Genomic DNA, 16,040 nt, shown 5'->3' with positions numbered 1-16,040 from the left:
TCATTGAACTCACCTGTCAATAACTCCATTGTTACACGTGATGTGTGGCATGTGGCAATGTCTTCTTGAAACTACATGTCATCCAAGTCAAGCTCTTGAATTTTGGCCACACAAAGTAGTGTGGCCAAATTTCACGCTAGCGCTCACTATTCACACTTACATTAGGATTCGCATCATCTTTGAAAAAGTACTGTTCAATAATGTCACCAGCCACCGCATCAAACTGTGACTTTTTCCTGGATGCATTGATAACCTTTGCAATACTTCTGGCGGATTTTCACTCCAAAATCGATAATTCTGCTTATTGAGTCAAAAAATGAGCTTCGTCGCGGAACACAATGAATACTTCTGGCGGATTTTCACTCCAAAATCGATAATTCTGCTTATTGAGTCAAAAAATGAGCTTCGTCGCGGAACACAATGAAGCGCGCGAAGAACTTTCTTAACAGAGCATGCATTTTGATAAAGAAAATTCAATAATCTGCTAGCGTTGCTCCTTTATAAGGACAAATCCTGGTAAAATTGTAGATCAATGGTTGAGAGCGAAGTAAAACACGAATCGTGTGTTGCCAATTATCTAAAAAATCATGACTGCCCTGATATCTCTTCCACTCGACCAAAATTATTTTCATCTTATTTACAATGGTAAAAAACAAGCTTTTGTATAGTAGTTTTGTTTAAGTATAGATTGAAATTGTCAAATAATTTATTTCTCTATATTTATCGCGTCTGCATTAAATATATAAACATATTAATACAAATAATGGATTATACAAAAGGGGGAAAAAATAAAACAAGAAAGAGAAAGAGGCAAATAAATAAGTACAAGAGTTTTTATGTTTTTTTTTGTTTTGTTTTGGAAAAAGGCCACGACTTAATTACGCGTCTATTGTATATATAGTCTTCGTTGTATGATGATTTCAAAACATTCGTAGACTGGATCAGCTATGGGCATAGGCGGCGTTTTGATTTTGCAAATTACGTTATATCTGTTTCGTTCTCATTGAGGATTTATGATTGTCGCCATGTGGTCCATCGTAACGGGGGTGCAGAGGCGACGCCATCGTTGTAATCATGAATACCCATAATAATCAACAGCATTGTCATCATCATTATTATTAATTGGTCATAATGATTAATCCACTCCAGCAAAGCCTTGACTACCTTCTATGGCTTTAATAAGTTTGTCCTTTAATTGTAAATATCCTTCATAGGGAGGCAGATCCAAGCGATTGAAGCTATAAAAAAAAGCAACAACAATATCCCAAATGTCATAAAAGATTTACAACATAGAAGATTTCCTACATACCATGTATGAGCTCGTGGATAATTATTGGGTGTACCCCATTTCTCTATGGTAAACATTTGAGGTCCATTGGACCCATACAATTCCTTGAACCCATTCATGGGTACACGTGATGTGCCTGTTACAAATTGCAGTAAACGCGAACGCATTTCATTGGGAAAGGAAAGCACAGCTCTCCAAAACCATTGAATAATAATGTGATTCTGATGATAATCACCCTTGTACAGAGTATTCTCACGCCAATCTTTGACATCGATATTCTGTATGCCACACATTAATAATTCCAATTCATGTTCGTCAAATATCTTAATAAGATTCAAGGGTATAATTGAACCAAATCCATCTAGGAAGGCAGTCATTTGTTCTTTTACACGAGCCACAAAACGCCATTCGATGACAAGTTTGATGTATTCATCTTTATTCTCGTCTGTCACTTCGATATTGGCGCCACCCGGTTTCAATTCATGTTGACTCTTTTGACCGAAAGTGTCCTCATCCACACAGAATGTCAGTTCCAATTGCCGGGGATCGTTTTCTTTGATCCACATCAGAGAATTATAATATTCTGTATCTACTGATTCCATATCTTTGAGATCAATAGATTTTTGTAACATCATCTTGTAGAAGGGTCGTATAAAGAAGGCATCCAATAGTTTGCCATGATATACAGCCATACCGGCTATGCGACCAATGAACCTATTTTATGATTATAAGAAATTGTTTGAGATTTGGGAAAGAGTGAAATTTAACAGAGAAAAACCAAGAAGTATACTCACTTGAAATAATGCAAATGGTCTTCATTACACAGTCCACTACCATTATTAATTTGAAGTGTATAATTATCCATGGCCGAATATTCAAAAAGACCATAATAGGGATTAAACATTTCCTTGGAGAGTAAATAGAACCACTCACGGGCCAAGCCACCATAATCTAAGGGGGCGAAAAAATAATACATATAAAATCAAACCAAATATGACATAATCAATCACGAATTTAATTTATCCAATCAACGTCTTAATTGAGGCGGTATGAAAATGGACCCAGGTAAATGAGCCCCAAACCTAAAAATTTGAAGCGGTATGAAAATGATCCCTAAAACCCAAATGAAACAGGTCCCCAAAAGTGGGACGAAGTTTCATAATGAATGAGTCCCATCAAAATGAGGCCCAAAATGTAACTGAAGTAGGCAAATCAACCCCAAACAAAATTAGGGTTCATTTTCACTTCTGATATAAACGATAGTGTGAAAATGATTCCTAACTAACTGGAAATATAATATGAACTACTGCGTAGCTCCGTAAATTGTGTATTGCATTCACTTGGCCTTATTAAAATGGAACCACTCAGAGTAACTTTTTAATCGCGCTAGCCCATTGTGGATTCTGTCCACAAGAGAAAGTCTATAACCCCGACTGAAGATTGGCCAGTTTTTTCACATTGGCATCGCTTTAGCTCACTTTTCCATAGGAGACATCCAAAAAAGAATTTGGGGTTCGTTTTCATTTGAAATATTGGCGTATAGTTTCATAATGCAAATGGGCCTAAAATAAAATGAATTATACACCAAAGAACATAAAAAATGTTGTGTTGTAGTTTTCCACATGATATTTAGGGGTCCTACTTCATGTAGGTTTTGAGGCTCATTTTTATGGGGCCCATACTCATGGTGCCCTTAATTGAAATTGTTTTAATTACGCAAAAGGATGGTATCGATCAAAGATTTAATTAAATATAAAAATATACTTATTTTTTTCGATACATTTCAATTAATTATTTTTTATAACATTTAATTAAAACTTTGATTGATCGCAAAAACTCTTCAAATTAAGAAATAAATTAAAACAAGTATATACGGCCGTAAGTTCGGACAGGCCGAATCTTATGTACCCTCCACCATGGATTGCGTAGAAAGTTCTACGAAAGACTGTCATCCACAATCGAATTACGTGGGTTGTGGTATCTTAAAACTTCTTAACATCGTTTTCTAAATTGTGAGTTAGTCCATACACCCACAGAAATTTGTTAGTAGGGACAGCGGAAAAGTCTGCTAAAACAGCAGAAAGTCTGCTGAAAAAGGGACAGCAGTCACTGTTTGCTGAAATAGCAAACATTTCCTGCTATTTTTTAAGCTCGACTACACTAAATCATGTTTTATTTTGGCTGAAACAAATAAAAATATCAACTTAGGAGCTATCCTAACATAATTAAAACAATATTTTATGAAAATCTGTAGTAATTGATTAAAAATCTGAATATTTATCGAATTAAGACATAACAGCAAACAAAATGTTTGCTGATCGTATTTATGAGCTTCTAAGTATATTACAGTACTAAAATATACCAAAAATTACTTTTGGTTCTTAAATATGCTTTGGGGAAAAATGTATAACCTGAAGTACAAAAATATAACAGCAGACATCGACTGCTGTTATTTGCAGACTTTTTTCTATGAGTGTACGTGCTATATATTAGACAAAAAAGTTATGTATAGGTAAGTCTACAAACAATTACTAATGGAGTTTTTGCACGACACGTAGAGAGCCAGAATTGAAATATGGGGGTCGCTTATATGGGGGCTATATACAATTATGAACTTGATATGGACCAATTTTTGTGTGATTGGGGATCGATTTATCTGAGGGCTATATATAACTATAGACCGATATGGACCTAGTTAGGCATGGTTGTTAACGGCCATATACTAGCACAATGTACCAAATTTCAGCTGACTCGGATGAAATTTGCTCCTCCAAGAGGCTCCAAAACCAAGTCTCGGGATCGGTTTATATATCATATACTACCACCACGTATCAAATTTCAACCAGATCGGATGAATTTTGCTTTTCCAAAAGGCACCGGAGGTCAAATCTTGGGATCGGTTTATATGGGGGCTATATATAACCAATTCCTGCATGGTTGTTGGATACCATATACTAACATCACGTACCAAATTTCAACCGAATTTTGCTCTTCCAAGGGGCTCAGGAGGTCAAATCTGGGGACCGGTTTATATGGGCCTATATATAATTATGGACCGATGTGGACCAGTTTATGCATGGTCATTAGAGACCATATACTAACAACATGTACCAAATTTCAGCCGGATCGGATGAAATTTGCTTCTCTTAGAGGCTCCACAAGCCAAATCGGGGGATCGGTTTATAAGGGGGCTATATATAATTATGGACCGATGTGGACCAGTTTATGCATGGTCATTAGAGACCATATACTAACACCATGTACCAAATTTCAGCCGGATCGGATGAAATTTGCTTCTCTTAGAGGCTCCACAAGCCAAATCGGGGGATCGGTTTATAAGGGGGCTATATATATTTATGGACCGATGTGAACCAAGTTTTGCATGGTTGTTAGAGACCATATACTAACACCATGTACCAAATTTCAGCCGGATCGGATGAAATTTGCTTCTCTTAGAGGATCCGCAAGCCAAATTTGGGGGTCCGTTTATATGGGGGCTATACGTAAAAGTGGACCGATATGGCCCATTTACTATACCATCCGACCTACATCAATAACAACTACTTGTGCCAAGTTTCAAGTCGATAGCTTGTTTCGTTCGGAAGTTTGCGTGATTTAAACAGACGGACGGACGGACAGACATGCTCAGATCGACTCAGAATTTTACCACGACCCAGAATATATATACTTTATGGGGTCTTAGAGCAATATTTCGATGTGTTATAAACGGAATGACAAAGTTAATATACCCCCCATCCTATGGTGGAGGGTATAAAAATAATGGGATGTCTAAATTAAAAAATTGATTGAATGAATTGAATTTTTATTTGAAAGCGTCAACATTTTCAATTATACTTTTAATGGGAAAAATTTTCTATCACAAAATAATTGACTCAATTAATTTTCAATAGAAATTGCTTCAATCAGCGAAATGATAATATCAACTACCAATTTCTATTTATAAATTCCTAATTGAATTTGAAAAACGATCAATTAAAAAATTAATTCATTTCATTTTTTAATCAAAGCAAAATTCATTCGCAAACATTTCTTAAAACAATTAAATGTCTGTCTGTTTGGCTAACAATTAATTTGGTATCGGTGCACAGAAGGATATTTTTTGTCTCATTCAATTAATTGATCCAAAAGGAATTTATTCAATCACAGAAATTATAGATACAATCACCAATGTCAATTAAAACATTAATTGGTACAATTAATTTTGTTTTAATTAAAAAGTTAGTTGTTTAAAAATTACTAGAATTATTTAATCTTTTAATTTAATTTTTTTTTAATTTATTAAAATTAAATTTTAAATGAGAATTTATTGGCCATATTTCTTTGTGTGACTTTTTTTAATTTTCAATAAAAATTTTAATTGTATATATTTTGGTTATACTTTTTTTTCTGTGGGACCGTTTTTGTTTTTAATTTTCAATCAACTTTTCAATTGGAAATATTTGAATGATTCATTTTTTTTTTCATAACACATTCTTCTATCAAATTTATTTACCCAGTCCAGTTTCTCCCTCAAACTCTATCCACAGTTTGGTTTTCAATAAATCAGTTTTGGTTACTTGGCTAATAATCCTATATGAATCTTCTAAGATTGATACACGACGAACACGAATTTCAAATTTATTGGGTACATTAGTCTGTGTCAAAGAAAAACCAAAAGAAAGAAATAGAAATCATTATAAATATTACACTGAAATTTTATACTATTCATAAAAGGACTTACAGGTTTCCTAAGATGACTTTTAAAATATTCATATTTTTGTTTGTAATCCCTGGAATAGGGTACCGCTTGACCGGCAATATTTGGATTTGACAGTCGCGGATCTTCCCATTGTGTGGTCCTTGTATCTATATAGAAAATAAATAGCATTAGTGACTATTATTTGTTCGCGATTTACTTTAGAGAAACTCACTATGGTCAATATAGAAAACACGTCCATCTGTGTGAACACGTTCCTCCCAACCTTCAGGTAATGGTCCCAAATCATCTTCAACTCGTCGTGTTTGATTTGGCATAGGACTGGCACGACCATTACGTGGATCAATCCATGTTGTACGTCTAGATGCATGATCGATAAAGAATGTACGACCATTGGGTGCCACTTGCATAGACCATCGGGGAGGAAGTGGTTCTTCATCAGCACTTGGGGCAACCTACAAAAAGAAAAAACAAGCATATGGTGACAGCCAAATCATAAATTGCGGTATGCCAAATATGGACCGTAATTAATATCAAATAAAGGAAATTTCCTAAATTTGGAAATTAGGATTGGTTGTAAAATGATTTAATTAAATTAAAAAAGGCGGTAATAATTAAAAACTTTCAAATTAAGCGACTATTGAATAGTCGACTTTTGACGTCGCGACTTTGACATTTTGGTGAGTTGTCTGCATAAACCATCTAGTCAAAAAAAATTTTTTTTGCATCCCTAAGTAATAACAACAAATTAGATGATCAATTTTTTTTCTACCGTAAAAGAGCTGATTCTGCATCTAAACGCCTGATTCAAAATCCGGAACTATTCTAACTACATACATCCAAGGAAATTTGTTTGTAGACACAGCTTGCTGGAACAGCAAACAGCTAGCGAAAAAAGGAAAAGATGCCACTGTTTGCTGATATGCAAACATTGGTGTGGCACTTCTTTCATCTCGATTACGCCATTAATTTGGCTGGAACTAACAAAAAAAGTTAACCTCCTAGGTTGAAATGGATAAGAGAAGACTTATGAAAACGTCGTATACTTACTATGATCTAAGAAGATTTTGATAACCAGTAATATTTGCCCTCTCATAATATTATAGTATAAGCATGTATAACAAATAATAAATGTTATAAAAGGATGAAAAAGAGAATATTTGGCGAAGCGATGCTATAAAATTCCATTAGCTTGGGAGGACAATTAAACGAATGCATTTGCAATCTTCGACTTTCATTTTACAGTAACCGACCAAGGCATATTTAAGAAAGTATTTTCAAGGAATCAGCTGAATAAAATTTTGGCAAAATTTTCTATAGAAATAAAATTTTGACAAAATGTTCTATAGAAATAAAATTTTCCAAAGAAATACAATTTTGATAAAATTTTCCATAGAAATAAAATTTTAACAAAATTTTCTATAGAAATAAAATTTTGACAAAATGTTCTATAGAAATAAAATTTTGACAAAATTTTCTATAGAAATACAATTTTGATAAAATTTTCCATAGAAATAAAATCTTGACAAAATTTTCTATAGAAGTAAAATGTTGACAAAATTTTCTATAGAAATAAAATTTTGACAAAATTTTCTATAGAAATAAAATTTGCTATAGAAATTTTTAAATGTTTTCTATAGAAATCTGTTCTATAGAAATAAAATTTTTGTAAAATTTTCCAAAGAAATACAATTTTTATAAAATTTTCCATAGAAATAAAATTTTAACAACATTTTCTATAGAAATAAAATTTTGACAAAATTTTCTATAGAAATAAAATCTTGACAAAATTTTCTGTAGAAATAAAATTTTGACAAAATTTTTTATAGAAATAAAATCTTGACAAAAATTTTCTATAGAAATAAAATTTTGAAAAATTTTTCTATAGCAATAAAATTTTGACAAAATTTTCTATAGAAATAAAATTTTTACAAAATTTTCTATAGAAATAAAATTTTGACAAAAGTTTCCCAAAATTTTTCTATAGAAATAAACTTTTACCAAAATTTCCTATAGAAATAGACTTTTGACAAAACTTTCTATAGAAATAAACTTTTACCAAAATTTTCTATAATAATAAAATTTTGAAAAAAAAAAAAATCTATAGAAATAAAATTTTGACAAAATTTTCTATAGAAATAATTTTTTTGTAAAATTTTCCAAAGAAATACAATTTTGAAAAAATTTTCTATAGAAATAAAATGTTGACAAAATTTTCTATAGAAATACAATTTTTACAAAATTTTCTATAGAAATACAATTTTGATAAAATTTTCCATAGAAATAAAATTTTGTCAAAATTTTCTATAGAAATAAAATTTTGACAAAATTTTCTATAGAAATAAAATTTTGACAAAATTTTCTATAGAAATAAAATTTTGACAAAATTTTCTATAGAAATAAAATGTTGACAAAATTTTCTATAGAAATAAAATTTTGACAATATTTTCTATAGAAATAAAATGTTGACAAAATTTTCTATAGAAATAAAATTTTGACAAAATTTTCTATAGAAATAAAATTTTGACAAAATTTTCTATAGAAATAAAATTTTGACAAAATTTTCTATAGAAATAAAATTTTGACAAAATTTTCTATAGAAATAAAATTTTGACAAAATTTTCTATAGAAATAAAATTTTGACAAAAGTTTGCCAAAATTTTTCTATAGAAATAAACTTTTACCAAAATTTCCTATAGAAATAGACTTTTGACAAAATTTTCTATAGAAATAAAGTATTACCAAAATTTCCTATAGAAATAAAATTTTGACAAAATATTCTATAGAAATAAAATTTTGACAAAATTTTCTATAGAAATACAATTTTGACAAAATGTTCTATAGAAATAAAATTTTTGTAAAATTTCCCAAAGAAATAAAATGTTGACAAAATATTCTATAGAAATAAAATGATGACAAAATTTTCTATAGAAATAAAATTTTGACAAAATTTTCTATAGAAATAAAATTTTGACAAAAGTTTGCCAAAATTTTTCTATAGAAATAGACTTTTCACAACATTTTCTATAGAAATAAAATTTTGACAAAATTTTCTATAGAAATAAAATTTTGACAACATTTTCTATAGAAATAAAATTTTGCAAAATTTTCTATAGAAATAAAATTTTGACAAAATTTTCTATATAGATATAAAATTTGGACAAAATTTTCTATAGAAATAAAATTTGGACAAAATTTTCTATAGAAATAAAATTTTCCAAAGAAATACAATTTTGATAAAATGTTCCATAGAAATAAAATTTTAACAAAATTTTCTATAGAAATAAAATTTTAACAAAATTTTCTATAGAAATAAAATTTTGACAAAATTTTCTATAGAAATAAAAATTTACCAAAATTTTCTATACAAATAAAATTTTGACAAAATTTTTTATAGAAATAAAATTTTGACAAAATTTTCTGTAGAAATAAAATTTTGACAAAATTTTCTATAGAAATAAAATTTTGACAAAATTTTGTATAGAAATAAACTTTTACCAAAATTTTCTATAGAAATAAAATTTTGACAAAATTTTCTATACAAATAAAATTTTGACAAAATTTTTTATAGAAATAAAATTTTGACAAAAATTTGCCAAAATTTTGACAAAAATTTGCCAAAATTTTTCTATAGAAATAGACTTTTCACAACATTTTCTATAGAAATAAAAATTTGACAAAATTTTCTATAGAAATAAAATTTTATCAAAATTTTCTATACAAATAAAATTTTGACAAATTTTTTCTATAGAAATAAACTTTTACCAAAATTTCCTATAGAAATAAAATTTTGACAAAATTTTCTATAGAAATAAAATGTTGACAAAATTTTCTATAGAAGTAAAATTTTGACAAAATTTTCTATAGAAATAAAATTTTGACAAAATTTTCTATAGAAATAAAATTTTGACAAAATTTTCTATAGAAATAAAATTTTGACAAAATTTTCTATAGAAATAAAATGTTGACAAAATTTTCTATAGAAATAAAATTTTGACAAAATTTGTCATAGAAATAAAATTTGCTATAGAAATTTGTAAACATTTACAATGTTTTCTATAGAAATCTAATTTTGCAAAATAAGATCTTGTTTTTATTTGGTAGTTCTTTTTTTTGTAAAATTTTCTCCAAATTTTGTTGGATTAATTCTTGCTCGAATGGCAACCGTGCCTTTCAAACCCTTACCTGTTCAGTAGTAGCTGTTGTATTATCCTCCACAGAATTTCGTCTTGTTGATGATGCTGATGTTTGTGAACGATTTCCACTATCTGTTTGATCGGGATCTTCATTCTGCGATGGTGATGGAAAAATAAAATACAAATATAAAAAATTAAAAATGACAGCAATGTTGAAAAAAAGACCAAAATCATTTGTATTTCGAAAAAAAGCACAAGCATGTAGCATGAGTAATCAAATAATGTTTACACTTTCAAGCGAGTTTACATTGTTTCTGGCACACTTTACTTAAATATTCAGGAGGAGCTGGACATATAATTCCTAATTCGATCAATAGACATCAACGAGAGACTACTCCCAAAAACTTATTAACAATAAATAGAATGAAAATTGACCTATCTCTATCGGGCAGCACTCAGTGATAAGAGAAGTTCACCACTTGTGGTACACCACAATGGACTGAATAGTCTAAGTGAGCCTGATACATCGGGCTGCCACCTAACCTAACCTATCAGAATCCAAATACCGTAAGAATTAAAATACCACAAAAATTACACATCTAATATCAAAAAAATTTGAAACGATTTGAGCTATATTTGGAATATCTCTTTCTGCACCGAAAGTAACAGAAAACATTAATTTAAAAATCGAATGAATGGCATCACTAAGTAAATTTGTAAGAGCATTTTTCATTGGGTCGGTATACGAGGACTGGCCTCCTCACCATTTAATATCTCTACGAGTATATAACTATCGAGAAATTCAAAAGATAAAAAAATTCGGCATCGGCATTAAAAGGAGAATTTAACGTAAATACTTCTATGGTATTTCTGAGAATAGCTGTAGGTGATATACATATATAATTTATTTTAAAAAATGTTTTTACCAGGAATATATATGCGCATAAAGTTAAAAGGAGGAAAATACGACTTTTTCCAAATTTTCAAAAAGTCGACTTTTTCAAATTTTTAGAAATTCAGATTTTTTTTTTAATTTTGAAAAGGGGAAAGGTCGAAAAGTCAACATTTCAAAATATTAAAACATTGAAAGGTCTGATTAAAATCTCTAATCTTGGGCTTACGACGCTATTTCCTCCAAGTATTGTATTTGGATAGTCTTTTTCGAAGGCCGAATTTATAACCAAAAACAAGTAAGGAAAGTCTAAAGTCGGGCGGGGCCGAATATATTATACCCTGCACCACTTTGTAGATCTAAATTTTCGACACCATATCACATCCATCAAATGTGTTGGGGGCTATATATAAAGGTTTGTCCCAAATACATACATTTAAATATCACTCGATCTGGACAGAATTTGATAGACTTCTACAAAATCTATAGACTCAAAATTTAAGTCGGCTAATACACTAGGGTGGAACAAATTGTTAGTAAAAAAAATATGGGAAACATTTAAATCTGAAGGAAACTTCGCAAAAGTTTATTTATGATTTATCGCTCGGTATATAATACATATATAGAAGTTTAGGAAAATTACAGTCAGTTTTACAACTTTTCGACTAAGCAGAGGCGATTTTACAAGGAAAATTTTGGTATTTTGACCATTTCTGTCGAAATCAGAAAAAACATATATATGGGAGCTATATCTAAATCTGAACCGATTTCAACCAAATTTGGCACGCATAGCTACAATGCTAATTCTACTCCCTGTGCAAAATTTCAACTAAATCGGAGCAAAAAAATTTACCACTGTGGTCATATGAGTGTAAAGCGGGCGAACGATATATATGGGAGCTATATATAAATCTGAACCGATTTCACCCAAATTTGGCACGCATAGCAACAATGCTAAGTCTACTCCCTGTGCAAAATTTCAGCTAAATCGGAGTTATAAATTGGCCTCTGTGGTCATATGAGTGTAAATCGGCCGAATGCTATATATGGGAGCTATATCTAAATCTGAACCGATTTCAATAAAATTTGGCACGCATAGCTACAATGCTAATTCTATTCCCTGTGCAAAATTTCAGCTAAATCGGAGTTAAAAATTGGCCTCTGAGGTCATATGAGTGTAAATCGGCAGAAAGCTATATATGGGAGCTATATCTAAATCTGAACCGATTTCAATAAAATTTGGCACACTTGACTATAGTAATAATTGTTCTTCTTGTGCAAAATTTTAAGCACATTAGGGTAAAACTCTGGCTTCTGGGGACATATAAGTCGATATCGGGCGAAATATATATATATCAATAGGGTTCTATTCTGAGCCAAAACACATACTTGCGCCAAATTTGAACTCGATTGCACTAAAACTGCGACCTAGACTTTGATTACAAAAATGTGTTCACAGACAGACTTAGGGACCCACCCTGGGCATTATTGCCAAAGACACCATGTGTCTATCTCGTCTCCTCTGGGTGTTACAAACATATGCAATAACTTATAATACCCTATTCCACAGTGTGGCGCAGGGTATAATTATTTTACCAGGAATATATATGTGCATAAAGTTAAAAGGTGGAAAATACAACTTTTTGCAAATTTTCAAAAAGTCGACTTTTTCAAATTTGTAGAAATTCAGATTTTTATACCCTTCACCACTACTGTGGTACAGGGTATAATAAGTTTGTGCATTTGTATGTAACGCCAAGAAGGAAAAGTCTGAGACCCATCGTTTAGTATACCGATCGTTTTAGAATTAAATTCTGAGTCGATTTAGCGATGTCCGTCTGTCTGTCTGTCCGTCTGTCTGTCTGTTGATGTATTTTTGTGTGCAAAGTACAGCTCGCAGTTTTAGTCCGATTGTCCCAAAATTTGGTATAGGGTCCTGTGTCGGCTCAAAGACGATCCCTATTGATTTTGGAAAAAATCGGTTCAGATTTAGATATAGCTGCCATATATATTTTTCACCGATCTGGTCATAATTGGCGTGTATATCAACCGATCTTCCTCAAATTCCGTAGATCCGAATATTTTATGAGTCTCGAAAAACTTGCAAAATATCAACCAAATCGGTTCAGATTTAGATATAGCTCCCATATATAGCTTTCGCCCGATTTACACTCATTTGCCCACAGAGGCCAATTTTTTGCTCCGATTTAGTTGAAATTTTGCACAGGGAGTAGAATTAGCATTGTAGCTATACGTGCCAAATTTGGTTGAAATCGGTTCAGATTTAGATATATCTCCCATATATAGCTTTCGCCCGATTTACACTCATTTGCCCACAGAGGCCAATTTTTTGCTCCGATTTAGTTGAAATTTTGCACAGGGAGTAGAATTAGCGATTTACACTCATATGACCACAGAGGCCAATTTTTAACTCCGATTTAGTTGAAATTTTGCACAGGGAGTAGAATTAGCATTGTAGCTATGCGTGCCAAATTTGGTTGACATCGGTTCAGATTTAGATATAGCTCCCATATATATGTTTTTCTGATTTCGACAAAAATGGTCAAAATACCAACATTTTCCTTGTAAAATCGCCACTGCTTAGTCGAAAAGTTGTAAAAATGACTCTAATTTTCCTAAACTTCTAATGCATATATATCGAGCGATAAATCATAAATAAACTTTTGCGAAGTTTTCTTAAAATTGCTCCAGATTTAAATGTTTCCCATATTTATTTTTTACTAACATTGTGTTCCATCCTAGTGCATTAGCCGACTTAAATTTTGAGTCTATAGATTTTGTAGAAGTCTATCAAATTCTGTCCAGATCGAGTGATATTTAAATGTATGTATTTGGGACAAACCTTTATATATAGCCCCAACACATTTGACGGATGTGATATGGTATCGAAAATTTAGATCTACAAAGTGGTGCAGGGTATAATATAGTCGGCCCCGCCCGACTTTAGACTTTCCTTACTGGTTTTTTTTAAATTTTGAAAAGGGGAAAGGTCGAAATGTCAACATTTCAAAATATTATCCAAGTCTTGTATTTGCGTAGTCTGATTCTCTAAGTCGAACGAGCTCTATTGATCCACTAAAATGGAAATAAACAGCCGAATTTATAACCAAAAATTAAATCGTGTTTTTGTAGTACTGTCGATCCATAGAGCTTGTTCGATATAAAGAAAGGGGTGTCAGTAAAAAAGTTAACAAATGTACATCATTAACCCTCTAATGCCCAATACCGCCTTTAGGGGGGCTACGTAAAACACACATGCAGAGAAAGAATATGATCACCTCAAACATGTTTCAAGAACAAAATGTTGTTTTTGTATGGTGACCATGTAACATGTTTGTCACTAAAATGTTATTTTCTCGTCAAATATAACCTGCTTGCCGAAATCAGATACATGATTTCCGAGAAAATAACATGGTTGCGAAAACCATGTTACATGGTTACATTTTTCTCTTAAAACATGTTTGAGTTGATCATATTCCTTCTCTGGGTGCAACTTAAGCCAACAAAAATGGTTAAAATAAAAAGAAAACTTAGTTAAAACTGTTCAAGAGGCTTTGCCGCATATACTGAATTTTACCGTATACATTTTTCTCGAGTCGTTTTCTTGATTTTATATCGTTAATATTAATAATGAATATTTAATCAGCTGGCAAAAAAATTGGGGCATTAGAGTGTTAATTGCTATATCAAATGATCCATTTTTGGTAATTCCAAGTTCATGTGGTTTGCAATTTGATTTGTGTTAAATATCTCTTATAGAGAGTTCTTTCCCAATTGGATGAATTGGAATGGGGTGCTTTTAAGGTGTAGGTCATGACAAGTATTAATTAAAAATTGGGGGGAAAAAATACAGTCAACACATGGTGCAAAGAAGGGTTCACAAATCTACTCGACACATACACCACGCACACATACATATAAATATATTGTGAATATTACACAGTAATGGAAAAATTTTGTTATAAATTTACCGAATCAAAGGTAGTGAGAAAATGGACAATAATAAACAATTACAATTTTATCTAGGTTAATAAATTGTTTATAACTATATAGAGGGTAGTAAAAAACAAAAAACAAAACAACCAACAACATCTCCCCTTTAGATGATGACTTCAACGATGATTACAATAAGAATAAATACTACGAACCGGAAAATGTATTGATGATCGTCGTTGGAGTCCCGAATTATTGCAATTACGCAAATTTTCCAAAGCCAAACGAGTTATAGCATTGCTACTATTTTGAGAAACAGGTGATTGTGGATCATTGTTGGTTGATGTTCGTGATGCTAGTCCATTTAATCTTGGAAAATTAAGTGAATTGTAGTACGAGGGTAGAGGCCTAATGGATTGGGGGAAATTCGAAAAATGAATAAAAGATTGTGATTTTAATTGCTGTTGCTGCTCTACATTATTGCCATTCACATAAAAGCTATTCACAAACCCCGTTTTTTAATCGTCTAAAATGTATATGTAATTATTTTTTTCAATTTTTTCAATTGACTATGTGTCTATCATTGTAGTGTTGTGAATAATTTATGTGTGAATAGAAATGTTGGAGAATGCATTTTATGTTGCCATCTTAGTCCCAACCTGTTTTCATTCGTTGAATTAAATGTTGTCATTGTCGGTATTGCATCATTGGAATTTTCATCCCTATGTCGAACAGGCCGCAGATCATTTAGTATGGATGTTACAGATGTTTCTAGCCTACTTGTGGGATGGCGAAGTGAATTGTACAAGAATCTAATGAATGTAATAAGGAGATAATGAAATGTCATGTAAATTCCCAATAATAATTGTCGCAATATTCACCATTCACACAACGAAACTATTCACAATAAGATTTTCTAATGTTAGAGCATTTTATATATTACGATTTTACTTATTAAAATATGCAATTGTTTTATTGTAATTAAAACAAGTAAATAAAGTCTAAAGGCGGGCGGGGCCGACTATATTATACCCTTCACCATTATGTAGACCA

At 31.1% G+C, this 16,040-nt stretch overlaps 1 protein-coding gene across 7 annotated transcripts in view; it reads right to left on the bottom strand.

Moving 5' to 3' along the window:
- Positions 1 to 671: 671 nt before the first annotated feature.
- Positions 672 to 16,040, bottom strand: part of Nedd4 (E3 ubiquitin-protein ligase Nedd4) — a 62,204-nt gene continuing 46,835 nt past the window's right edge. For 5 of the 7 annotated variants that reach the window (XM_075305682.1, XM_075305683.1, XM_075305684.1 and 2 more), the window contains exons 11-19: positions 15,647 to 15,799; positions 15,203 to 15,395; positions 10,191 to 10,295; positions 6,220 to 6,460; positions 6,030 to 6,154; positions 5,802 to 5,943; positions 2,083 to 2,239; positions 1,310 to 2,002; positions 672 to 1,238 (exon numbers count right to left, since the gene is read on the bottom strand). In XM_075305682.1, coding sequence (XP_075161797.1) covers positions 1,136 to 1,238; positions 1,310 to 2,002; positions 2,083 to 2,239; positions 5,802 to 5,943; positions 6,030 to 6,154; positions 6,220 to 6,460; positions 10,191 to 10,295; positions 15,203 to 15,395; positions 15,647 to 15,799 — 1,912 coding nt within the window. In that variant the 3' untranslated portion in view covers positions 672 to 1,135. The remainder of the gene's footprint in view (positions 1,239 to 1,309; positions 2,003 to 2,082; positions 2,240 to 5,801; positions 5,944 to 6,029; positions 6,155 to 6,219; positions 6,461 to 10,190; positions 10,296 to 15,202; positions 15,396 to 15,646; positions 15,800 to 16,040) is intronic. The other 2 variants (XM_075305687.1, XM_075305688.1) reach the window with 1 other exon arrangement.

Source organism: Haematobia irritans, chromosome 4 (genome assembly GCF_050003625.1).
Source record: "Haematobia irritans isolate KBUSLIRL chromosome 4, ASM5000362v1, whole genome shotgun sequence".
Taxonomy (NCBI): domain Eukaryota; kingdom Metazoa; phylum Arthropoda; class Insecta; order Diptera; family Muscidae; genus Haematobia; species Haematobia irritans.
The sequence above is the reverse complement of the archived record's forward strand: the minus strand, read 5'-3'. Positions and strand labels throughout refer to the sequence as shown.